This window comes from Penicillium canariense (genome assembly GCF_028826845.1).
Source record: "Penicillium canariense strain IBT 26290 chromosome Unknown utg000001l_segment0_segment0, whole genome shotgun sequence".
Lineage (NCBI taxonomy): Eukaryota > Fungi > Ascomycota > Eurotiomycetes > Eurotiales > Aspergillaceae > Penicillium > Penicillium canariense.
In genome coordinates, this window is record NW_026622728.1 from 4,333,302 (window position 1) to 4,358,641 (window position 25,340).

Sequence of the window (25,340 nt, forward strand, 5' to 3'; positions counted from 1 at the left end):
TCTCCCCTCGACACGAAGGGGGGTCCCCACCCGAATCACGAATCCATCCGGCGAATGCGTCCTCCGGAACGAACAATCTCATGCTAGGCATGGTTCCGGGATACCAGCAGAGTGCTATGGAGTGGCGAGTCTACTCAGCAGCCTGTGGGGTTGCGAAATACTAGAGACAGCAAGTTGGAAATCTTCTGGGGTTGAGAGCACGGCTCAACGGGCCTCTGAAGATGATACCATGCCGCGCAAGAGTATCTAAAAGTCGTGTTAGGGCCTGAAACTACGGATACAGTTTGCAAGCAACGGTCTAAGAAGGTGAAGAGGCGACAGAGGATGCACTCTGTCTGCCGGTCTGGCTGCTCGAGTGCTTCAGTGGTTCAGTGGTTCAGTGAGTTAGCTATGCATTACTGCTGTTTCTGCTCTTTCTACCTATTCTGCTTTTGGCGGTCATAAAACAGTCGGACTCAAACTGATCAGTCCAGTTATAGGTTACAGGATGCTTCACACGGTTCTCGACACCTCGCATCACCCTCCGATCGTGAACCCTCGGGCCGCGCGACGGCGACAGTGCAATCCGCGGCGACCCAAGACGGGCGCCGACCGTTCCTAAAATTATTGAACACCACTCCTGATAGAGACGGGAGTGTCGCGTTGGGACCAGGGCAAGATCCTCGCGATCTCGACTGTGGCAACTGCGGCGACTGCGGCGACTGCAGCGACAGAGTCGACAGCGAGGAGACGACAGCGACGCGCCCGGCCCTTCCTTAGAGATGGTCGGATGCGCTTGTCCACACCGTTGAATAATATAGGTCGGCCTACTATCCAGAGGTGAATGGCCCAGGAGACTGAAAGTGCCTCGGTGGTGGCAAAGTGGGGGTGCTGAAGGAATAATGATCCTGAGAAAGATTCAGCCCTAATAAGTGTTGTCCGGCCATTCGATCCGTCTCTTCAACAAGCTTAGTGTCGGGAAAGTGCGACCGTGATATGACAACAGGGAGGCAAAGCTCTCTTAATGGAGAGTGGTCGAAAGAGGGTGTGCCGCCACCGTGTTACATCATCTGACATTGCTTTGAACCACCAGTATCAACGCCTAACCACAACGAGACAATCGCTGACCAGGTTCCAAGGGACGTTGCAATTATTCTTCAGGATCGATCCAGTTTCGTATTCTCAGAGGTTTTGAAGCTACCGGAACACCGTCGTTGTGGCGATCTGGTCTGCTTGACTTAGGGTCTGGCCAGACATTGATATCAATCTTGGCGGGCAGAACCGCTTAACTGGTACCCGACATGATGGATACCGTTGGCGGAGCAGCTGATCGAGCTGTCCATCCAATGAACGTCATCTGTTGAGTCAAAGCTACTCTCAAGGTTCCAAGGAACGGGTCCGTGGAGCCCAGGTCAACCCAGGAACAGCTGGAGTGCGACCGAGTCTGTACAGGAGAGAGAGTCATGCTGGTTGACTCAAAGAGGAGGGCGCTCGGGTCCCCAGCGTCATGAAGCTGCTCCGGGAGGCGGGCAGGATTGGATACCGTGGCACTCCCGTTCGGAGAAATGGTCCGCTCACTCGGCCGATTCCCATCAAGGTCACCAGTCCTCCCTCTGGGTCTTTGCTGAGGCAAATGATGCATTTCCGGGAGCTTCAACTTCAGCCTCGCGTCTTGGCGTCTCTCGGTCGCTGAATGAAGGAGTCCGTGAGCGGTCGCTGCCACTGCTGCCCGCTATCTCGATCCGTCCTAGCTGTGGTCTGTCCTGTGAACAACCCACCGCGAGGCGCGGAGGCTCTCAGCTTCTGGACCCGCACTACAGTACCAGGTATCTCGGATCGTTAAATTTGGTTATGTTCTTACATACCAGAAAGGGGTGATAGGCCTGGACCAGAACCTAACGATTCGAGCGCCGTTTCGTACCTCCTCGTACTCCCAATCACCTGTGGACAGAGACCACCAGTTCCTCACTCATGCGACTAGTACTGCATTTGCTTTACAAGATGGCATTCCGCCGGAGCTGATGCCGCAGGTACCTCCACTTCAATCTCTCCTTCCCTCCGTTGAGCTGCTCCGTGCTTGGCACCGCCGTCACAATCCTCCCCCCTGCCTAAACTGCAGCTGGACACTCGGGATCTTGCTTTGGCGCCAAGCCCAGCGGCGGCTGTTCTACCAGCAAAATTCCTTGGTAGCGGCCTTCAGAGCACTTTCGTCTGACGTATCGCGATACATCCGGCTCTCTAAGTGCATGCAAATTTCTTCTATAGAAAGCTCTCGGCCATGCGATCGGATTTTTTCGCAACTTTCTAATTGCTCAGGAATCCGGGTTACAGACCATCCAATTATTCAACTAACTGCTAACTGTGCAGCGTTGACGTGTAACGGTCGCGTCAACGTGGAAGCATCCGTTTTCGATTCGATCAAGCGATACACCCGCCTATCAGGCCCAAATCCGCGGGTGCTATAATACGTCAAATATTCCATTGAGAGTAGCTCTCCATTAACTCTCTGGCTGAAGCGTTCTGTTCCATGGCCTGTGGCCTGCAGGTCAGCGTGCACGATACGATAGGTCTCCGACTGAGGCTCTTGGATCGTATCGGGCAACGGTGATCCGTATCCATAAATACAAAGTACAGTAGCGTGCAAGATTGCTTATTATCTTCACAGACGAGGCAAGTCGCAGCACACTGTACCACGGTGAAGTAAGAAGTTATCTTTCAGCGGGCGCGCGATATTCCTATCCCATCAAAGATGATGACAACACATGCATTCATTAGGGCTACTTGGTCAAAACGCCCCGTTGGACAGTCATGTGACCCCAGTGTTGATATCGTAACACAAGGACTCTTCTTCTACTAAGGGTCACAACTAGGGTCTAAAAGTCATCCCAGAGGGAGGACGGCCATCTTATCCAGATAACGACTGGGCTTTTCAGACAAGCGGTCCTAGAGCGCCTCGACCCCGTCATTCAAGATATAACGGTTCGTTTCCGGCCCATCGAAGGATGAATGCGTGGATGCTTTTGAAGTTACTGTAAGTTTCAATGTAATTATAAGCTTGCTAAATTCAGCTTCTTCAGCTATTTAGGATGGAGTAGTGATTAGCTCTCTACTAAATTACGAATGAGATATAACAAGTTGAGGGGATGTCCTAGTACCGTCTTATATGGCCCGATCTTCCCTAGTTAAGTGACGCCTAGAAGAGAAGAGATTATCATTAAGCTCCCCCCCCAAGTAATCATCCCACTTGTTATTCTCTCAGGGCTTCAGGCAATGCACAAAATCATAGTTGATTCTTTCGTTCAGACCATTCTTAACGTGGAATATGCCAAAGTTCCAAGCTAACGAATTTATCGATAAACCAGGTAAAGGGCTACCAAGATCTACCCAGAATTATTAACTATCAATTCAAATCATTCGGGGCATTGACGGAGGCATTGAAGGACGGGTGACGCACCAATCCGAGCCGGCGCAGATGTAGAACGTGCCTGGTTAGTGGTGAGGTGAACCGCATGGATTGAGGACTCGGACCCTTCTAGCAGGGTTCCCAGGCAAAGGAAACGAAAACAGAGGCAATACGCGATCCTCATGTCCCATTGGCGAGCGTTTGAATACGAACCTCCCACTCGAGGCACTATTTGCTCGTGGCTAGTAGATAAGGTAAAAGGACATCGGCCTTTTGCCCGTGGACATTCTCCCTCATTCTATATCAATAACTTGACCATTTCCAGCATCGGGTGCATTCCAGCATGTCTAACCCAACCATATCATCCGCAACTCTCCTCACCCTCGCAGTGCTGCCCCTCATGCGAGCTGAGTTCATGGCCGCGCATGCGCAAATCACCGCACTCCCAGAGGCCCGTCTCCTTCAGGTGCGGCGGGACGTTTACACGCGACGCGGGCTTTACCTCGTACGCTAGTTAGGACGGGCGCCGTCCTAACGGCGCACCGTGCACTGTCATAAGCGGACAGCGCGGCTGCAATGCATCCTGCAATGGTGTTGAGCAGTGCAGCCATGTCTGCTTGATTTCGGCTATCAGTGTTCGGCCAGTAGCATCTGTGTTTCGTCAATAATAGGGACGTCTCCTGCTCCGATTCTGTCGGGACCCTCAATGGCGAGTCCAGCCGAGTGTGGCGGGCTTTACTATTCTGCGCTGGCCAGCGGACTCCTCTGCAGTTGAGACGCCTGCGCTGCGTCCCTGACAACGAGTAGTAGTTCGGCGCCTAGCGGCGAATCGTCGAGTACACCAGCATCATCTTCGTCGAGCCCCGCAGCGATGAGCTCTTCGAGGGTGGCGAGTACTAGTATCCCTGTGGCAAGCTTGAAGGCATCTTCATCTTCCGCATCTTCTTCTTCTATTTGTAGTAGGCCTGCGTCGTTGGAGACGCCAGTTGAGACCACAGGGACATCTTCTGCGGCTGCTCCGGAAAAGAGCTCCACGGTGGCCTGGATGCTTTCACTGATCTTGGGTATTGCTTTTTAAGCGAAAGCCAAGCGGATAGGATGGATCGATTGGAGGTATCATGTATAGCCATCAAGTACTGTCCTGCTTGATGGTTATTGCGAAAAGTAGGGACCAAGAGGATCACGGAGGTTTATACAAAACGAGGTTCTAGGCCAATGGGACATCTTACATGAGCATGAAGAGGAATACTCATTAATTTCTGGTAGGACTTTTGCGAGTCACGCAGCAGCCATATAAGAATCAAGGAATTCCTTTATAAGAAACTAACATCCCAAACCAAATCCTTGTCCGATACGCCGTGGGTATAACAATCAACAATCAACAATCAACAACCAGCAATCATACAGATCATACAAAGAATAGAGCGGCAACGAGTGGGAGAGAAGCAAAGAGGTAGACACTGTCCCTCGCACTACTTCCCAAGCGTCTTCCTGCACTCATCACAATACCACGTCCCAACCGGCTCCCGCGTCAACCCCACGCACTTCCAATGGAACCATTCATACGGGCAGCTGTCGTTGTCGCACGCCACCATATCCCCGTGGCTGACGGTGCGGCATGTACAATACACCTTGGTATCCTCAGCACCCTCATCCTCATCGTCATCATCATCCATATCCTCGTCACCATCCACGGCATCGCTCTTATCCGATTCCGACATGTCAGCACTACTGAGCATGGAGTCGTCGTCTTCGTCACCTTCGCCAGCAGATGACTTCTTAAACGCCTTGAGGCGACCGCTAGCGCTGGACGAGCGCTTGTTGTGCTTGCTAGAGGCTGACGCCTTAATCTTCTTGACTTGCTGGTGCGGCGCGACTTTCTTGGTCAAGGCCTTCTTGATGCCGCTCGTTGCGCGCGGACCGACGCTGCCGGCGCGACTGCCAACTGGGGTCCCTGGCTTGGGGGTTCCAGGGCCCATGGAGGACTGGCGTAGGTTGGATGATGCGGCCGGAAGGGTACCCAGGGTGGCATTTAGGCGGCGGCGCTTGCTGTCCACTGCGCCGGCGGAGGACTCGCGCTGGCGCTGCTGGAGATGGACCGGTGTGGTACCGGCTGGGGTGGCGGGCGCGGAACTGCGGGCGCCGCCTTGCGCCGCGAGTGCGATCGGGCCTGGCGCGCGCGGCGTGGCCTGGCTCAGGCGCTGGACGGCGGCGAGGATAGGGTTCGTGTTTCCGGATGTCGGGTTGAGAGGCGTGGCATAGGAGGGAGAGTCAGACGGGGTCGTCGAGTCGGGAAAGAAAACCTTGGGCGGGTCGCGGTATTGGTTCTTATTATCGAAAAGCGAGGGCAGTGGCGGGTCATTCGAAAGCAAGCCCTCGTTGACAAGGTCGCGAATGCGCACGTCCAACCGCTTGATTTGGCGATCTAGCAGGACACACGCCTTTTCGCTCAACTGGATCTTCTCATCCTGCAACTGCTGACTCCGGTCTAAATTCTGGAGCACCGTCTTGCTATACTGGTCCTCTTTCGGGTTCGGCGCCAGACTGCCGTTCATCTTGATGAATTTCTGGATGCTGCCGTCCCGGGAGTTGATCGTGGCACGACACTCCTGCATAACCTTATCCTTGGCCTGAATTTCCTCCATCAGATGGTTGATTTCGAGGGGCAAGTTTGCCGAATCGTGGACGAACTGCTCCAGGACAGTCGCGCAGTCCTCCGCGCCGTTCGCCATGGTCGGTTTGGGAGCGGGTGTCGACGGCCGCTTAGGGCGAGCTGTGCCGATGGTAGATTTGCGAGGGGCCTTCTTGTGAGGAGTAGAACGGTAGTCTTTCTTCGGTCTGCCGCAGAGCCGGAAGTTGTTTGCTGGGCTCCCGGGTTCAGCGCCTTCTCCTTCTTCTTTTGGTTCGGGTCGAAGAATCAAGCGCAGGGTAATGAGGCCATTGCGCAGACAAGGCCCAGGCGGCTGCGGGTTGGCTGAGTCAGCGACACCCGCTGAGTCAAGGTTCGGGTCCATTCCCGTGATTTCGGGTGATCTGCGACGGATGTAGTAGGCTCTTCTGGACGCGCAGTATCCAGGGTATTCAGGGTATCCAGGCAACAATGAGCTTTTTCGCGGGAATTGCCGGGGTCACGTCTCCTGAAAGCCTGAAATCTGTGAGAAGGCGTGACACGAGCCCTTGATGTTATGGAGAGGGTGACGAGGTGGAAGAGCTGCTCTCACTTTGGTCTGCGTCGTCAAACGCGCAATGAGAAGAATAAAAGCAACAGGCAACCCCCCCCGCACTAGCCTCACCTTGTTTAGATTAATTCTGCATGTATTTGCAGGCTCTGAGTAATCTATCATTTGTTCATGTTTCTAAAGTCAAGCCCGGCTGATTCTGATCATTCGGGCATCCGAGGCCGAAGCAGAAGGGATGAGGGCTTCGCTGGTGGTTGTGGCATACAGATGGTAATTGACTCTCAGTGATGTCGTCGCCTGCAGATACGTGATTCCTACATGAGATTCTATGGGCTTTGGGAGACTTACATATCCCACTACCTTTTTCCCTCGGTCCGTCTACAATCTGGGGGGTGCAAATGGTGCAAACATCAAGCATATCGGATTTCCCCCGCGCTAACGCGTTTGCTTGCGTCAAGAAATGCACCTTAAAAGGCCCGCTTTACCTGCACCTTTTGTCGGATTCCTCCGTACATCTCCATATTAGGTCTCTTGACTTGCTATTTCCTGATTGTCTCCCAATTCCCAGACCGGTGCATCCGGTCAACCAGCAGAATGAGCCAGGAAGTGACGTCTTCGATGCCGGAGGGCATCTTCTCCCTTCTGGATACGGATCTCTACAAGCTGACGATGCAATGCGCGATCCTCAAGTACTTCCCTAATGTTTGTGAGTGGCTTCGACCTATGGATTGAGGGGTGGCCTCTGATACGTGGTAGATGTGACGTACGGCTTCACGAATCGGACCCCGCACATGAAGTTGCGGCGCGGGGCATACAAATGGCTTCTGCAGCAGATGGACAGTGGGTGATTCCCTTCAGGCTCCTCGGCTACAATTCTTTCATTCAACAACTAACATATCTGCTCCAGAGCTCGCCAATGTGCGCGTCACCGCTGAAGAGCGCGCATTTCTCAAGCAAAAATGCCCATACCTCAACGACACCTACATTACCTTCCTCGAGACTTTCCAGCTCAAACCCGCCGAGCAAATCGAGATCAAGTTCACCCCGACACATGACACCGGCAGCGATGAGGACGAGGGCGCTGTGGAATACATCATGAAGGGTCTCTGGGTCGATACGATTCTGTACGAGATCCCGCTGCTAGCGCTGACCAGCCAGGCGTATTTCATGTTCAGCGACACAGACTGGGACTATCGCAACCAGGAGGAGAAAGCCTTTAGGAAGGGCTGTGAGCTCCTGGAAAATGGTTGTGTGTTCTCGGAGTTTGGCTCGCGGCGGCGGAGAGACTATCATACTCACGATCTGGTGATGAAGGGACTGTGCCGCGCCGCAGAGGAGGGAAAGCGGCGGGGCTGGAAGGGTATCTTGACCGGAACCAGCAACGTGCACTTCGCCATGAAGTACAACGTCGGAGCCGTCGGCACCGTGGCGCACGAGTGGTACATGGCCATCGCGGCTATCACGGACGACTACGAGAATGCCAACGAGCTGGCGCTGCGGTATTGGCTCGGCTGCTTTGGCGACGGCGTAAGCTCTGTCCGTTACCCCATTTGCAGACTGTATCAACTAATCAACACCGCTCAGGTTCTCGGAATCGCGCTTACGGACACTTTCGGCACACCTGCCTTCCTGGACGCATTCCGCAAGCCCATCCTCGAAGCCCCCGTGCAGAGCGATGCCTCCGCAAGACCCCCTACCACGACCGATGTCCACACCGACAACAGCACTCATCCCACTAAAACCTACGCCCAGGTCTACACAGGTGTCCGCCAGGACTCTGGTGACCCCACCTACTTCGTCAAGATGGTGCGTGAATTTTACGACCGCGAGGGTATCACTGACAAGAAAACGGTCGTGTTCTCGGATTCACTGGATATCGACCGCTGCCTCGAGTACAAGACGATTGCCGAGGAGGCGAATTTCAACCCCACGTTTGGTGTGGGAACATTCTTCACGAGTACGTGTAGCCCTGCGCCTCAAGTGCATGTCCACCCAGTTTTCCGGTTTCTAACGCGAGTATAGATGATTTCGTCAACAGATCCAACGGCGAAAAGTCCAAGCCGCTCAACATTGTCATCAAGATCGCCAGCGCCAACGGCCGTCCCGCCGTCAAGCTCAGCGACAACATGGGCAAAAACACCGGCGACAGCGCCAAGGTGCAGGAGGTCAAGAAGAAGCTGGGCTACACGGAACAAACGTGGGCAGAGGGCGACGAGAGCAATCGCTGGACGAAGCGGACATAACCAGCGCCTGCTTACCATACCTACCACGATAAAGAGCAGAAACGGGCGGTCATTAGATGTGCCCACTTACAGGCTAAAGGTTGATTATTTGCTTCTGCGAAGACATACATGATGTCTCATAGAGGGACGAGAGTTTGCAATAATATCCTTTAATAGAGCAGCAGAGATGGCTGGTATTCAAAAAATACGCCGGCCAGCAATACAATCAGAGTTAACTTAAGTGTAAGATCATTCAAACAGTGCTCCATATTCAGAACTATGTCCATGTCATATATACTCTCATAGTGTCAAAAGATATACATGAGAAAGAGAACCCGGTCAAAAAGAGATCCTCAACATATGTACAAGACACCCAAAGAGCTATCATCCTATACATACAGACTTTCCCTAAAACCCCTCATCCCCAGTCTGAAACCCAAGATCCTTATCCAAATCCCCGGTAATATCTCCGTGCCCTGACGAACAATGCCTATATTGACCGGCTCCATCCTCATCATCCTTCAGTGTAAAATCAAAAGGATCTTGCTCCTGACCGCCCTGGGGGTGCTGCGCCGGGCTCTGCGTCCGGTGCGGTCCGTCAAAACCGCCATTGCCCTTGTCGAGTTCCGACAGTGACGTACCCCGGAATAGGGCTTGTGTCCAGTCCATGCTGTCGAAGTCTTGAGTGGGTGAGAGGTGCAGGTTTTTTGTGCTGGGGTTATGGGTGTTAGCGCTGGTCGGTGGGGAGGAGATGCCGGGAGAGGAGTAGGAGTCAAAGTCGAAGGACATGAAGCTGAAGGGGTTTTCGGTGGAGGTGTTAGAGACAGCGAAGTGGTCGTCGAAATCGTTCGGGAAAGGGCGGCGCATGGATTGGGGCGTTTCGTTGCGAGGTGGAGAGCTATTGCTTGGCTTGCGCTGGAGGTTGTCTCGGCTGCTGGTGGATACAGGCCGTGCGCGGGAGATGGAGGATTCGGCCTCACCGGCGTGTTGATCATCTAGATGGTGGAGGGAGTGGGTAGTGCTAGAGTCCGTGCTACTCGGTCTTCGGACGTCGGTGCAGAAGGTGGTAGGGGGTTCGAAATTGTATTGCATGATTTGGAAGAAGGGGTTGGAGCTGCAGTTGCCGGGCTGCAATTTGATGGCGGCTTCAAGGTTGCCGAACTCGACGCCGGCGGCCGGGTAGATGTCCTTCAGGCGGTGAAGAACCTGGACGCAGCGGTGGAAGTTGTTGATGCTGCTCTCACGCACAGCCGGGTTGTCGGACATGGAGTTGGAGAGGTGCGCTACTGCGGCGGGAAGTATCACCGTCACTCCCGACTGTGGTAGGAACCGGGTGAGGTTGAGCTGATTGAGACCTTGAATGATATGTGTGATCCCAGCAGCAGCATCATGCATCTTCGTTCGGGCCATATTACGCCACTCGAGGCGAGACTTTGACTGGTCTTTCGAGTGCGCTGCCCACGGTCGGTGCAGAGCACTGCTGGTAGCATGATATAGCAAGCGTAGCATAGCTCCATGTAGCAATAACACGTCTTCGCCATCGCGGAAATTGTTTCTCGATGCTGGTATGAATTGTGCATCCTTCGGAAGGCCGCTTGGCCAAGAGTCGAGTTTCTGGCTGCACCGTGTAAACTCCGACTCCGAGGCCTGCCGGGGAATCAGAGTGACAGTAGTGCGGTCTGTAGCTCCGAATTGACGCTGCGACGGTGCATACTGCGCGAAAAGCACCCTGCCAATGCATTGACAGAGCTTCACCTTCTCGATAAACATCGTCGCCAGGCGCTTTTGATGTGACAGGTCCTCGAGCTGCCTACAATGGAAAAGAGCCGTTACAGATGGCGAGTAGGGCTCAAAATCAAAGTCTTCCGGTTTCAGCATGGGGATGTTGCTGGTGCCCTCGTTGACCTGCAATGGGCGACGCATGCCCATGGCAATCAGCCGGTCTCGCGAGTACAAGCACCACCATATTCGGGTGCGTAGCCGACGAGCCTTCGGATCCATATCACTGGCCGACGGGTCCTGGTTCAATCCAATTGAATGTGCCTGTGTGTTGCAGACTCCAATCCAATCCCAGATATCCCGGTGTGGGCTGTTCTCAGTATCGGACCAGTAAGTCATCAGTAAGAGTGATTGTAGAATGACGATACGGTCTTCTTCACAGTCGAAGGAGTATAGTAACTATTAGCAGGGATCTGTATTAGCAGAGAATCTTGGAAGAGGCTCAAGGAGCAATCATTCTCATACCCTTAACCGGGTGAAGAAGGCATTGCGCGCATCCTTCCTAGTCGAGTACCCTGCATCCTGCAAGAGCTTTAGGTCGACGAAGGCCGTCCCAACAAACATGACAGCCTGGAACAATAAGACGCTGACATTTCCCTCGGGGTCATTCTCTGCCACGCATCTCAAAAACTCCTGTAAGTTGAGCACCGGCATAAAACTATGCACCCATTGGATGTAAGACCGCAGCAACTTGTTTCGTAATCCACTTTCCGGAATGGACAACGCCCCACGAAAGCGCAAAAACTCCAGGTCTTCCGGCGCAATGCGATCTGGCAACGGTTTCAAAAAGCGAGGCTCATCGTCCAACATCGCTGTCAGCGGATCAAAATTCGGATCGATCAAGTCTTGGACTGCAGAGACCATATGCGCCAGTGGCAGCGCTGCGTGAATACCCAGCGTGCGCCAGCCGTCCAGCGGCTTCGTCTCGCTGAGCCATGGCGCCTGTGGATCGTAACCTTGAAGATGATGGCGCTTGGATGCGGGCTCGTGGCGACCGTCAGCGTGCTGGACATTGCGTTTGAGGGACAGCGGGTTGCTGTCCGGCGAATGAAGCATGGCTACTCATGCAGTCACTCTCCGCATTTGGCTCGGGGAGGCCGGGTTCTCTCAAGCGCCGAGACGTGCGTAATTATACAGATCGGCATCGAGCAGGGCCTTCGCAAGATGGGGAATTCCCAATCCGCTTTAGTCCCCGGTGAAGGCGGTGTTCGGGAACTGGGGGGTTTGCGGGGTTTCTGTTCGGGTGGGGCTTATCTTCCCCCAGCCTTTCCGGCAAATCCAATCGCATCATATATAATAATAGATAGTACTCGATTACACCCCTGTGAGGGAAAGACGTAACTTCATACTGAGAGGGTTTCTGCTTCAAAGGGGATCATTCACGTCCTGTCCACTTGTCAGGAGAAATTCACCGTTTAATCCAGTCTTCGGTATAAGATAGAAGCGGTTGTCTTGGCGCATATAGCAAAACTTTGTCACAAACACCATTGGTTCTCGGGTTTTCAGGCGTTAAAAGGTGTTCTGCTTATTGTTCAAATAAAAAAAGCTTCTTGGAAGAGAAAAAAGTAATCGTCACCTGCAGGATTCGAACCTACGCTCACGAATGAACGCCCTTAGTTTTTGCTGTATGCACAGCTAATAGCAGGGGCGCGCCTTAACCACTCGGCCAAAGTGACTATTCATGATTATTTCTCTGACTTTTTGACCTATGAGGCAAACCAAAAAAGCCAATTTTAGCTATCTCTGTACTAGATTCCCATAATGTCAACAGCAGCACTGTGGTTATCCAAAGACACTTTATCGCTGTTTTGCCAACACCCAGCAATGCCACCTAGCAATTTTGAATGAATATATCCTCAGTAGCTTGATGGTGACTTTGTAACTGTCATGGAGAATCGTGATAATATTGCGACTAATCCCGCGTACGTCTTTGAGGACTCTAATGTGAATTTGGCGGAGACAGCGACCGCCTTATGTGATTTTAGAGACCTGTTATGTAGGGGAGAAACTTGTCAGAGGAAATAAAATGGCATACACTAGGCAGTGATAAAAAAGGAGGCGATTGCTGCAGCAAGAAATCCGAGGGACGGGGATAAAGTCGTGGCTAGGTATGCTTCTGTGTAGCCGACATCGAAACTACAGATTCCATGCCTAAGGCAGCGGCATTAAACACTAGGAGCGGGCACAAGATTATAGATTATAGTCGAAAGGGCCAGGATCCATGTTTCACTAAAAGAGGGCCTCGTTAGAACAAGGCCCCGATAACGTAAATTACCACTAATAGCACACTACCGAGCGGCGCACCCCAAAACACATAGTAAATGCGATAAATTACAACTTCATATCTCAACAACCATGTCTATTTACGATGATATATGATAGTATAATGGTCTAGGTAGTATCATTGGGTGGTTCACTAAGGTTGTAGGATATTCGTAAGTAGAAATTTGGGATGATCGAGATATATATATTTATGTCTAAAATGTATAAATTATGGTGTATTTCATAGTAAAATTGTAACACAATCAGTTAAAATTGCTTAAAACTAGGTAAGACACGATATTTCCTATGCCAAGCAAGGATAACCTATGCTGGTTGACATGAAGTTGTAATCTATCGCATTTACTACGTGTGTTGGGGTGCGCCGCTCGGTAGTGTGCGCCACTCGGTGGTGATTTACGTTATCCGTAGAGACAGCTGTCAGCAGTATCACTGCATGGTAAGAGTAGCCACGATAATTGGGTTCGTATGACTATCGCCTTGGATCAATTTTTACCTTCTCTCAGGATAATATCCACCGCAATGTTAAAACCGAGAGGGAATACGCGCCTGTCTCCTTGGTAACGGGTGCATTGCAATTCAAATATAGATAGCAGTCAGTATCTTATCAATATTGACCTGAACCAATTATATCGGCGTAGATGATGCTTGTGATTATTCTGAAGATCAAATAATTTATAGATTTTCGTTGGGGAACAAAACGGGTCGGGATCAGGTGGAGGAAAAAACATATCGTCACCTGCAGGATTCGAACCTACGCTCACGAATGAACGCCCTTAGTTTTTACTGTATGCACAGCTAATAGCAGGGGCGCGCCTTAACCACTCGGCCAAAGTGACACTTGATAGTCATGGGAAGGGAAAAAGGGTTAACACTGGATTTCCTTTTTTTAAGGTGGGACCTATAAGAGATAGAAAGTCTCTCAGCATCAGAGAAGAGGATGATTATAGCCCTTTAGGTCGGCGTAGAAAACAATCAGGGACAGGACTTGACCCCCGTGGGCAAAATTACACGCTTGTCATGCAAACTCCTAAGCTAAGACCGTTCAATTTCCTCGCGGTGGGCGAATTTTCGAATTAAAGCTTAGTTGTGTATTATGACCCAGAAGGACGGAGCAGAAACGTCCGGTAGGGAAGCAAGGTATGACAACAGCATAAACATGCTGATCAGATAAGGTCCATAAAATCAAAACTCATAATCGTTGGCCAGTACATTTGGCAATGAGCCTAGGTACGGCGGGATCCACGAGTGTGAACGAGGGTGAACAATGTGACTAGTTAGTCAACCAACTAAGTTAACTAACTAACTAGTTAGTCACTGGGTTTACCTAATCAATTTAACCTAGTTACATGAATGCAAACGAAAAAAGGCTGCGGACCAATCAACATATGTTAGAAGTGTTCGGTGTTCACTATTCCGAGGACTACATACCAATGAACCGTATATATGCAAGTGCACCGCCATTAGACCGAGAAAATGCGGCAGTCCGCAAGGCAAGAACCATCAATTTAGGACTATAGTGGCGCTGCAACCCAGAATTATAATATAATCAGGCAGTGAACGAGCGACCATAATGTCCAACTTTTACTTTGACATATGTGCTAGGCACCACTTCCAATTTCCGATCTAAGTGTCTCGCCTATAGAGAATCATCATGCGAAAAGCCCATGGCCCTTTGCAACTACACCTGCACTATCCAGAAGAAAAGTGGTAAAATTGGTATCCATAACAAACCACCTGGGCTGAGCATGTCTAATCCTGTCATGCCCGCCCTTCCAACAACTATTATACAGAGAGATTCAGAATAGCATCGATCGCGAATTGTCCATGCCAGATGTCCCCTTGGCTGACATTATGCCTCCGCGAGTTTCGAAGAAATGGATCGAGTCGAGCGAACGATATTTCGAGAGCGGAGCTATTTTACATACTGCAACTATGTCAGTGTCGGCTTCTGGGTATCGAGGGCTCGAGGCGTATCGACTCACGGAGGAAGGAGGAACTCGCCGAGGCTGCTGTGGAGGAACGCAACACCGGCCTAAAGTAACAAAGATGTCAGCCCTAAAACGGTCCAATGCCCAGGTATCTTGCAAGAAACATACACCGAAGACCAGGAGGCTGCGGACAAGGGTGGTGTTCTCGGGGTTGGTGGCCTCATCGTAGACGGTGCTCAGGAAGCCCTTCTGGGGGCGGGAGGAGTTCGAGACGACGGCACGGTTGGGGGCCATTTTGACGGATGATGCGAACGGCGGTTGGAGAGAGAAAATGGAATGTGAGGGTCGAGGTTGAAGGAGTGAATCGGAGAATGTAGAGAAATCTGCGGCCGCCGGGCCGCTTGGCGTCACTGCGTCTTTGGTGCATATAGGCAACCGTATATCTTTGCGGCGCGCAACAGCTGGAAATGCGACGGCGTCACAGTCCGGCATTTGGCATGAACCTGCAACTCCAGCAGAACCTTTGGTTTTGTTCTCTTGCCCTTCACCTTGCATATCATCCATTGAAGGCAGTCCGCTCAACTTCGTCTGAATCAAAGGGCTGCTTTTGACTCGATCGCTCGTACCACAACAGTCATGACGAGCGTCGATGAGCTCTTCAAAGTAAGTCGTACGGGTCGCGGAAGTCACCCCGGAGCATCACTGATAAGAAGCAGAAGCCACAATTAGCTGGCAGCTCCAAGCGCAAGTTTGAGCCCGTTCAGGACCCTAGTACGTTCCTCTCTGTCCCCCGCAAACGAACCTGCCGCAACTACCGCTAACAAAACACCGAAGATGAGCTTTACAAAGCAGCAAAGCTGGATTCCAATGGCGATGTGAGGTCAAAGGGCCAGGCGGCCATGGTGGACGATGAGATTGACGATAACGACGGCGAGGCTGGGCCCGAGTTACCCCCCGACTTCGACGAAGATATACCCGACGACGAGGAGGGCCGCTTTTTTGGTGGAGGCATGGAGCAGAAGACTGCCCAGGCTATGCAATACATTGATCAGAATGAGGAGGAAGAAGCTGCAGTACGAACTACATGACCCGAGCAATATAGTCAAATGCTAACAAGCCACGCGAACTGACAGCCCGAGAAATTTGATGCCGCCTGGGTTCGCCGTTTCGCTCTGAACTTCGAGAAAAAAATATCCAAGAACGCTGAGCTCCGCGCCAAGTTTGAGAATGACCCGCAGAAGTATGTCTGGCTTTATGTTGGAGAGAATGTTTCAGACTAATAGAGATGCGGCAGGTTCATGGTCTCCGAGGCTGACCTCGACACCGAGATTAAGGGGTTGTCCATTCTGTCGGAGAATCCCGAGCTCTACGAAGAATTCTCCAAGATGGGATGTGTCGGCTCTTTGGTCTCGCTACTCTCTCATGAGAACGCGGATATTGCGATCGACACTATCCAAATAATCAGCGAGCTAACGGATGAAGACGTTGAGGCTGAACAGAAGCAGTGGGATATCCTGGTCGATGCAATGGTATGTTGAAAGTTCGAGTGAATTCGTCATTCCAACAAATGTACTAACGAGCTCAAGATGAATGCCGACCTCATCGAACTGTTGACCCAAAATCTCTCCCGTTTAGACGAAGGTGCAGAGACCGACAGGGCTGGTGTTTACTATATCTTAAGTAGGTCCTGGGCTGAACGACTTCGGTATTCCCGATCTATTCCAAGTACTGATATCTTGTAGATGTTCTGGAAAACCTATCCTCCCAGTCCGCGCTCGCAGAGAAGATTGGACAAGATGCTGCTATCTTGCCTTGGATTTTGTCACGTATCCAGCAGACGGAAACCCCGGTGACCCAGAACAAGCAGTATGCTGCAGAGATCCTGGCAATCCTTCTGCAGTCCTCCTCGAAGAACCGGGAGAAGTTCATTGGACTTGATGGCGTCGATTCCCTCCTCCAACTTCTCAGCCAGTACCGGAAACGCGATCCGGCGAAGGATTCAAACGAAGAAGAATATGTGGAGAACTTGTTTGACTCTCTGGTTTGCCTTGTGGACGAGGAGACCGGCAAGGAGAAGTTTATCGAGGCGGAGGGCATTGAATTAGCCCAAATAATGCTCAGGGAGAGTAAATTCAGCAAGCCCAGGGCTCTTAGAGTTCTCGACCATGTTTTCGGTGGCGCTGGGGGAGGTCCAGCTTGCGAGCGGCTGATTGAGGTAGCTGGGTTGAGAACAATCTTCGGAATGTTCATGAAAAAGGTAAGATTGAAGTTCATTTGACCATGATACACATAGCTTACATTACACAGCAAGAGGGCCAGAACATCGAGCACCTGCTGGGAATCTTTGCTTCCCTTCTTCGCCTCCTGCCCGGTGGTTCCGCTCCGCGTATCCGAACGCTGGCCAAGTTCATGGAGAAGGACTACGAGAAGATCGAGAAACTCATCAAGCTGAGACGGGAGTATGCCGCACGTGTATCTCCCATCGAGCAGACGATCGAGAAGGAGCGGAAAGGGCTTTCGCAAGAGGATCAGGATCTTATGGCTGGCGAGTGGTTATCACGCCGGTTCGACGCGGGGCTTTTCTCCTTGCAGGTATGTTTTCGCTCATTCTGAATCCCGCAGAATCACACAGACTGATAATAAGTGGTTTAGACTATTGATGTAATTTTGGCATGGCTGATTGCCGAAGACGATGGCGCGAAGAAAAAAGTTGTTTCTCTTCTGGGAGACCGAGATGAGGATCTATCTCTGGTTCGGGGCACTCTCCAAGGTAGGGCTTCCCTTTCAACCGGCAGTAGTTGCATTGCTAACTGTTGTAGAACAATTGGAAGGGCTCGGAGACGAGGAGCAGGGACAGAAGGATTTTAAGGACATGCTAAGCACTTTGCTGCAGTTTGTCTGAGAGTAAGCTAAGAGACAATTGGAAGCAACGCATGTAATCTATTTTTCAATACTATATTCCTATTTATTGTCAATTAGGCTTGGAACAGCTGTGACCATTCTGTCTTCTCATGTTTTCGGTGTATGGAATCAGCATTTTTTTAATGTCTACGGTTGAGATGCTTCTACCACGTATATAGATTTGGCTTTGTACATCAGGTAGATGTGAAAATCAGACGTATATTTGACAAAAGGACAAGTCGTGTGCTTTGTTTGGGTCCTGAAATGCCTCCCGTAGAACACCACGTGACATAACTTTGCTCCTAGGTCATGTGACACGATGTGTCCACTTCAGGCCTAGTCTACTTCGGCGGCGCCGAAGCATCAAGATCCTTGGAGATCGGTAAGTCCTTTCATCCTGCCACTGCTGGGAGATCCTCATCCATCCCACCGAGCTCTTAGGTCGCTCCCTTACTTGTCTGTGACGCTTGCAAGAAATCTTTTTCTTCTGCCAGCCACTGACAGGCGGGTGTCGCAGCGCGTTGGGTGATTCTTTCGGATCACTGCCTTCCCTGGCCGCCGACGCGCCCTCCCTGCGCCCTCCGCGGATCAAATTCTTCCACTTTCCTTGACTCGTCCTGGACTCGTGGACGACCTAAGGAATATAACCACATCGCAACCATGGCCGACTACGATGAAGCTTACGAGGAGGAGTTCTACGACGAGGCGGATGACGGAATCACCTCCGAAGACTGCTGGACGGTAATCTCATCATTTTTCGACGTGAAGGGTCTTGTCTCCCAGCAGCTCGACTCTTTCGATGAATTCATCTCTTCGACCATGCAGGAGCTGGTGGAGGAACAAGGACAAGTGGTTCTCGATCAGACCCTCCCCCCGGCCGAAGACGAAATCGACCCGATCGTTGTGCGCCGCTACGAGCTCAAATTCGGCACTGTCATGCTTTCGCGACCATCTGTAACAGAAGGAGATGGTGCGACCACGATCATGTTGCCCCAGGAGGCGCGTTTGCGAAATCTCACATACGCCAGTCCCCTGTACCTGACCATCAGAAAGAAAATTATGGAGGGACGAGAGTGTCAGGTGGCCGACCGCGATGACGATGAAGCTGGCGACGCCGACGAAGACCGCAAGAACCGTGGCACATATCTGCAGTGGGAGCAGAGGGCTCTTCCGCCAGAGCAGAAGGAGGAGGAGACAGTTTTCATTGGCAAGATGCCCATCATGCTCAAGTCCAAGTACTGTATCTTGAAGGATCTGAAGGAGGAACGCCTTTACGCCTGGAATGAATGCCCGTACGATTCCGGCGGTTACTTTGTCATCAACGGCAGTGAAAAGGTTCTCATTGCGCAGGAGCGAAGTGCCGGAAACATCGTGCAGGTCTTCAAGAAGGCTCCCCCGAGCCCAACACCCTATGTTGCTGAAATCAGAAGTGCCGTCGAGAAGGGATCGCGGCTCCTCTCTCAGCTTGCACTCAAGCTCTTCGCCAAGGGTGATAGCGCCAAGGGTGGATTCGGCCCGACTATTCGATCGACTCTGCCATACGTCAAGACTGACATTCCGATCGTTGTTGTCTTCCGAGCCCTAGGAGTTGTGTCTGATGAGGATATTCTGAACCATATTTGCTATGACCGCAATGATACCCCGATGCTGGAGATGCTGAAGCCGTGCATTGAAGAAGGTTTCGTCATCCAGGACCGTGAAGTTGCTCTTGACTTCATCGCCAAGCGTGGCTCCTCTCAGTCTAACCTGAACCATGAGCGGCGTGTGCGCTACGCACGAGAGATCATGCAGAAGGAGTTGTTGCCGCATATTTCGCAAAGCGAGGGCAGCGAAACCCGAAAGGCCTTCTTTCTGGGCTACATGGTGCACCGTCTACTGCAGTGCGCTCTTGGCCGCCGTGATGTTGATGACCGTGATCACTTTGGAAAGAAGCGTCTGGATTTGGCTGGCCCACTTCTTGCCGGTCTTTTCCGAGTCCTTTTCACCCGCGTCACCCGTGACTTGCAGCGCTACGTGCAACGTTGTGTGGAGACCAACCGGGAGATTTATCTCAACATTGGTCTGAAAGCCAGCACTCTGACTGGTGGTTTGAAATATGCCCTGGCGACAGGTAACTGGGGTGAGCAGAAGAAGGCTGCCAGCTCCAAGGCCGGTGTTTCCCAGGTGCTGAGTCGCTATACCTACGCTTCCACCTTGTCCCATTTGCGCCGTACCAATACGCCTATTGGCCGAGATGGAAAGATTGCTAAACCGCGTCAACTTCATAACACTCACTGGGGGCTTGTGTGCCCAGCCGAGACACCCGAAGGCCAAGCTTGTGGTCTTGTCAAGAACTTGGCACTCATGTGCTATATCACTGTTGGTACACCCAGTGAACCGATCATTGATTTCATGATTCAGCGCAACATGGAAGTCCTTGAGGAATTCGAACCTCAAGTCACTCCCAATGCCACCAAGGTGTTTGTGAACGGTGTCTGGGTTGGTATTCACCGTGACCCTTCACATCTTGTCAACACTATGCAGTCCCTCCGTCGGCGCAACATGATCTCCCACGAGGTCAGCTTGATTCGTGACATTCGTGACCGAGAGTTCAAGATCTTCACAGATGCTGGCCGTGTGTGCCGGCCCCTCTTTGTTGTTGACAATGACCCCAAGAGTGAGAATGCTGGCTCATTGGTCCTTAACAAGGAGCACATTCGCCTGCTGGAGCAGGACAAGGATCTATCGCGTGACTTGGATCCGGAAGAGTACCGGGAGCGCGGATTCGGATGGGAGGGCTTGGTGAGATCGGGGGCTGTGGAATATGTGGACGCGGAGGAGGAAGAGACGATTATGATTGTGATGACCCCCGAAGACTTGGAGATTTCCAAGCAACTCCAAGCTGGCTACGCTCTACCAGAAGATGAAACCAACGACCCCAACAAGCGAGTTCGTTCGATTCTGAGCCAGCGGGCGCACACCTGGACGCACTGCGAGATTCACCCTAGTATGATCCTGGGCGTTTGTGCCAGTATCATTCCCTTCCCGGATCACAACCAGTCGCCTCGTAATACCTACCAGTCTGCAATGGGTAAACAGGCCATGGGTGTGTTCCTGACCAACTTTGCGCAGCGCATGGAGACCATGGCGAACATTCTTTACTATCCTCAGAAGCCTCTCGCCACCACCCGATCGATGGAGTTCCTCCGCTTCCGCGAGCTGCCTGCGGGTCAAAATGCGATTGTGGCTATCGCCACTTACTCTGGTTACAACCAGGAAGATTCGGTTATCATGAACCAGAGCAGTATCGACCGCGGTCTGTTCCGCAGTCTGTTCTACCGTACATATACAGACTCTGAGAAGATGGTGGGCTTGACGGTCGTTGAGCGATTCGAGAAGCCAATGCGGTCCGACACACTTGGCATGCGCAAGGGCACCTATGATAAGCTTGATGAGGATGGAATCGTTGCTCCGGGTGTGCGTGTTTCTGGAGAGGATATCATTATCGGCAAGACTGCGCCTCTGGCGCCCGATGCGGAAGAGCTCGGCCAGCGCACCAAGTCACACGTCAAGATCGACGTCTCGACGCCACTCCGAAGCACTGAGAATGGTATCGTGGACCAAGTGTTGGTCTCAACCGGCAACGACGATCTCAAATTCGTCAAGGTCCGTATGCGTACCACCAAGGTCCCGCAGATTGGTGACAAGTTCGCCTCTCGTCACGGTCAGAAGGGTACTATTGGTATCACTTACCGACAGGAGGATATGCCCTTCACCCGCGAGGGTGTGGTGCCTGACTTGATTATCAACCCGCACGCCATTCCATCTCGTATGACAATTGCTCACTTGATCGAGTGCCAGCTGAGTAAAGTGTCCGCTCTTCGTGGCTTCGAAGGTGACGCTACTCCTTTCACTGACGTGACTGTCGACTCGATCTCACGCCTGCTCCGCGAGCACGGTTACCAGTCCCGTGGATTCGAAGTCATGTATAATGGTCACACCGGCCGTAAGTTGGTGGCGCAGGTGTTCCTCGGCCCAACCTACTACCAGCGACTGCGCCATATGGTGGATGATAAGATCCACGCGCGTGCCCGTGGTCCAACTCAGATTCTCACCCGCCAGCCTGTGGAGGGTCGTGCGCGTGACGGTGGTCTGCGGTTCGGAGAGATGGAACGTGATTGTATGATTGCCCACGGTGCTAGTCATTTCCTCAAGGAGCGTCTCTTCGATGTATCGGATCCATTCCGTGTTCACATTTGCGACGACTGCGGCCTGATGACCCCGATTGCGTGAGTTCCCTGCATCCCTTCCACTCCCTAACAAAATCCTGTACCAAAAACCAAGTGCTAACATTACCCGTTTCTAGCAAACTCAAGAAGGGTCTCTTCGAATGCCGACTGTGCAACAACAAACACCGCATCTCCCAAGTCCACATCCCCTACGCCGCCAAGCTTCTGTTCCAAGAGCTGGCCTCGATGAACATTGCCGCCCGAATGTTTACCGACCGTTCCGGAGTATCGGTGCGGTAAAGCGCAAGTTTTGCAGGCCTACATCGGTTTTTATCTACTCCCTTTTTATCTTGTATTTTAATGATTTGCTCGAAAAATGTGCCTGTCCTCTAGGACTTTTGTTGCGGCGTCCGGGAGTGGCCAACGCATCTTCTTTCATCTGGTCATACATAGTCGGAATGATAAATTTATGTGCATGCTGTTCCTTCTTCTTCTGGACAATAGTCTACCATAATTGGTTCATTTGGGGGCCTTCTTCCTCTTGGTGCCTTGTATGGACTTAGGGTTTACCTGGGCGTGGACTTCCTGGTAGGGCTGTTGGGAAATATGGTGGCTTCTAGTGCGCCCTAGCTGCATATTTCACTATTAGTATAGCTATAAATAATTATAAAGTATCTCTAATATATTATATAGTATTTTATTTACTTATTAACTACTAAATTTATAGTAGAAGCTAGAAGAATTAGTCCCTCTAGCTATATAAAGATGGTCGCGGCTTCCGCGACCCTGACAGTCCCAATGACCAAAATCTTCTAAAATCAATTTTTCTCGTCCAAATCATTAAGGTTGGTGATAAAAGGCAGTCTGGTAGCAAGCCAAGGAATGTAATGCAGATCCACCCTTCCTCCCATTCCCTAATCCCTATAACTACAGAAAAAAATCTGTGGTTTGCGAATTACCAAGTAGTCTGATACGTTATGCTTCGTTCGACTGCTGTCGTTCCGTCCAGACATGAAACCCCAATCTTTGATCATTCTCATCCATAAATATCAGCTTGGTTGTAGCAAGACGCCTTGGCAGCGGATCTTGACCTCCCAGCTCATCAGGGACTACTAGCTGGTCAATGCTGCGGTCTCTGGTCGAGCGGAGGATGGTAGAAAACCCGTTCGAATAGGATAAACCGCTCTTGACGACAGACCACACACCAAGCCCAATACATAGTAGCGTGCAAAGGATCGCTACACCATATGGGATCCAAAGGTCCAATGGGTGGTAGATGTACCTTAGTTCCGACGTCACGACGGTGGTATTCACTGGTGTAGAATTGTTCTCCCTAGAAAGAAGAAACAGCAAGAGAAAGTCAGCCCTGACCATAACAGGTATGAGTAACGAAGCTCGCCATACCAGAAATATTCATTGGAGAGAAGACTGAGTGTCATGTTTTGAAACAGTTCCTCGAGGGCTGCTGAGAAGGAGCTGTTCTGACAGGCCCCGAAATATTGAGCGCCGTCTGTATCCCCAGCCATCTGACCACAGAGTGGATTTACTTGTGCCAAGTTTGTGGTCTGTACTGTCGTGCTGGTGAATATAAGGCTGCCGGCTGCTCCACCCCCAATCTCTCCCGTTATAATCTGGTCCATGACATACATAAGGGACTGAGATGCAAGGGCCATACTGGACATGCCACTTGTATTTTGTACAGTAGGGATCCCGTTCATCTCCTGATTACGCCGAACCATAAGATTCTGGGTGCCCGAGTTAAAGGCAAAGTCAACCGAATAGGAGATGTTCATAAGTGCGCATTCATAAAGCTGATTGGACTCTCCGCTGGGAGAGATGAGGCCTACCCAGAACCTGGAGCTGTCGTTGGAATTGTAGTCAAGGCCATCTTCCAAGGACTGATTCCAGTAGGCTACGGACGGCCCGAACCATGAATAGTAGTAAATCGCCCCCGAGATGCCATGCCCGAACAGGTCGTAGTCTAACGCCTGCGTCTCGGTATCGTTTGCAGTCTGGCAGCTCAGCCCAGGTCCGTAGAAGTCTAAGGTATAACTTGAATTTGGATAGTGAGCAGGAATTGGCAGAATCGTGCCATGGGTTGCACTGGACAACGACAGCCTCGTTACCAGGATATTCGCGGCCCGGAAACGGTTAGAGTCGTCAAGATTGGCGAAGATGGGACTATTGAAAGCCAGTTGGGGGACTTGTACCATTAAATAGCTCACGCGGAGAACTGACGCAATCGACAGTGCGGACGGAGTTACCACCGCTGCAAGGGGAAGAAGCCTGTAGTTGAAGACTCAGCACGAACAAAAGAAACAAGAATGGAGAAGGGCAAGTGCGCACAGACCATGTGATGCCGGCGATTAGCAGCAGAAGCGGCCGTGCTGTCCATATGCCTAGCCTTCCCAAGCTTAAAGCGTTCCCGAGGGCGTCGAACATTGCATCCAATGTGGTAATTGAGGTTGGACGATCCCGCACCACGAGCCATAGGTGCTGGACATAGGCAGTTGTCGATGCTGTGACCAGCAGCGATTTGACCAGGAAAGCAAGGCCAGTGCCGACACGTCCGACCCATTTTTGCTCATCATCAGTCGCGACAACTCGACCTTGGTAGTGGCGGAAGATGAGATCCTGTGCAATGGCAGACAAGACGCCCAGGACTAACAACCCGGCCATCATAACTGGGGCGCGCAAGGAGATTGTGGATTTGGCTTCTGCCCAAGATGGATATTGCGAGACCCTGTGGGCGATGAGGGCATTGCATGCAACAATTTGGTTGCTGGTTCCTCGTTCTGCTCATAATTGTTGTCTGGATATGGCTCGAGTTGAAAGTGTTGCACCTTGTAACGATTCTGTTCTGGCATGACGATAATGAGCGAACCAAGCTGTTTTGCTCTAGCTTCGATATATGTATTTTGCAAGTAGATTTTGCAAATGAGGACATGAGGATGCGACCCCTGTGCCTACACCAGACACTGGCCGCAAAGGAAGATATAAATAATCTGAAGTAATTACGCGCAACCACTCAGGCAAGTCAACCCCGTGGCGGACCCCAAATACCATCTACTAGCGTTTGGTTGAACTATTGTGTCGAAATATGTGGAGTGGTAACTTACTACTAAGAACGGGCTTATTCATCAAGCGCCCAGGTTTCTTATGTTTTTGTATGTAATACTGGCTTACAGAGAAACTCAGGCTTTGTAACAGCCGAGTATCGGCCGTACGGACAGAAATACGTCCGTACAGCCAGGGGATAGCTATTCAACAGGCGATCCCCCTGATCTTCTATCATCATCAATCTAATCAATTATCTCTCGTCCTATTAGATATCTTTTATACTAGCCTATACAGAATTAGCCCATTCTGTTAGTTATGAGCCCGAGTGTACACTGAAGCATTAAGATATAATTAACGAAGACCGTTACTCTGTATCTTAATAGTGAGAGCCTTCCTAT

At 51.4% G+C, this 25,340-nt stretch overlaps 8 protein-coding genes across 8 annotated transcripts; 3 read left to right on the forward strand and 5 right to left on the reverse strand.

Moving 5' to 3' along the window:
• Positions 1-4,120: 4,120 nt before the first annotated feature.
• N7482_001486 (uncharacterized protein) lies at positions 4,121-4,619 on the reverse strand (the record flags this gene model as incomplete). The annotated part of the gene is made up of 2 exons (XM_056683611.1): positions 4,121-4,436; positions 4,612-4,619. 2 exons carry the CDS (start codon positions 4,617-4,619, stop codon positions 4,121-4,123), a joined length of 324 nt encoding a protein of 107 aa, XP_056547217.1.
• A 235-nt stretch (positions 4,620-4,854) lies between these two features.
• On the reverse strand, positions 4,855-6,396 carry N7482_001487 (putative PHD finger domain protein; the record flags this gene model as incomplete). Its single annotated transcript, XM_056683612.1, has 1 exon — positions 4,855-6,396. The coding sequence occupies one exon, from the start codon at positions 6,394-6,396 to the stop codon at positions 4,855-4,857; it is 1,542 nt and encodes a 513-aa protein (XP_056547218.1).
• A 759-nt stretch (positions 6,397-7,155) lies between these two features.
• Positions 7,156-8,804, forward strand: N7482_001488 (nicotinate phosphoribosyltransferase; the record flags this gene model as incomplete). The annotated part of the gene is made up of 5 exons (XM_056683613.1): positions 7,156-7,267; positions 7,318-7,401; positions 7,469-8,088; positions 8,146-8,518; positions 8,584-8,804. The coding sequence occupies 5 exons, from the start codon at positions 7,156-7,158 to the stop codon at positions 8,802-8,804; spliced, it is 1,410 nt and encodes a 469-aa protein (XP_056547219.1).
• A 387-nt stretch (positions 8,805-9,191) lies between these two features.
• On the reverse strand, positions 9,192-11,618 carry N7482_001489 (transcription factor domain-containing protein; the record flags this gene model as incomplete). Its single annotated transcript, XM_056683614.1, has 2 exons — positions 9,192-10,961; positions 11,028-11,618. The coding sequence occupies 2 exons, from the start codon at positions 11,616-11,618 to the stop codon at positions 9,192-9,194; spliced, it is 2,361 nt and encodes a 786-aa protein (XP_056547220.1).
• A 3,205-nt stretch (positions 11,619-14,823) lies between these two features.
• On the reverse strand, positions 14,824-15,067 carry N7482_001490 (uncharacterized protein; the record flags this gene model as incomplete). The annotated part of the gene is made up of 2 exons (XM_056683615.1): positions 14,824-14,877; positions 14,942-15,067. 2 exons carry the CDS (start codon positions 15,065-15,067, stop codon positions 14,824-14,826), a joined length of 180 nt encoding a protein of 59 aa, XP_056547221.1.
• A 342-nt stretch (positions 15,068-15,409) lies between these two features.
• N7482_001491 (beta-catenin-like protein 1) lies at positions 15,410-17,675 on the forward strand (the record flags this gene model as incomplete). The annotated part of the gene is made up of 10 exons (XM_056683616.1): positions 15,410-15,436; positions 15,490-15,544; positions 15,608-15,846; positions 15,907-16,013; positions 16,068-16,302; positions 16,360-16,453; positions 16,516-17,030; positions 17,081-17,365; positions 17,426-17,543; positions 17,593-17,675. 10 exons carry the CDS (start codon positions 15,410-15,412, stop codon positions 17,673-17,675), a joined length of 1,758 nt encoding a protein of 585 aa, XP_056547222.1.
• A 659-nt stretch (positions 17,676-18,334) lies between these two features.
• Positions 18,335-22,182, forward strand: N7482_001492 (DNA-directed RNA polymerase II subunit RPB2; the record flags this gene model as incomplete). The annotated part of the gene is made up of 2 exons (XM_056683617.1): positions 18,335-21,942; positions 22,020-22,182. The coding sequence occupies 2 exons, from the start codon at positions 18,335-18,337 to the stop codon at positions 22,180-22,182; spliced, it is 3,771 nt and encodes a 1,256-aa protein (XP_056547223.1).
• Positions 22,183-22,857: 675 nt separating this feature from the next.
• N7482_001493 (uncharacterized protein) lies at positions 22,858-24,564 on the reverse strand (the record flags this gene model as incomplete). The annotated part of the gene is made up of 3 exons (XM_056683618.1): positions 22,858-23,215; positions 23,287-24,168; positions 24,233-24,564. 3 exons carry the CDS (start codon positions 24,562-24,564, stop codon positions 22,858-22,860), a joined length of 1,572 nt encoding a protein of 523 aa, XP_056547224.1.
• Positions 24,565-25,340: the final 776 nt, after the last annotated feature.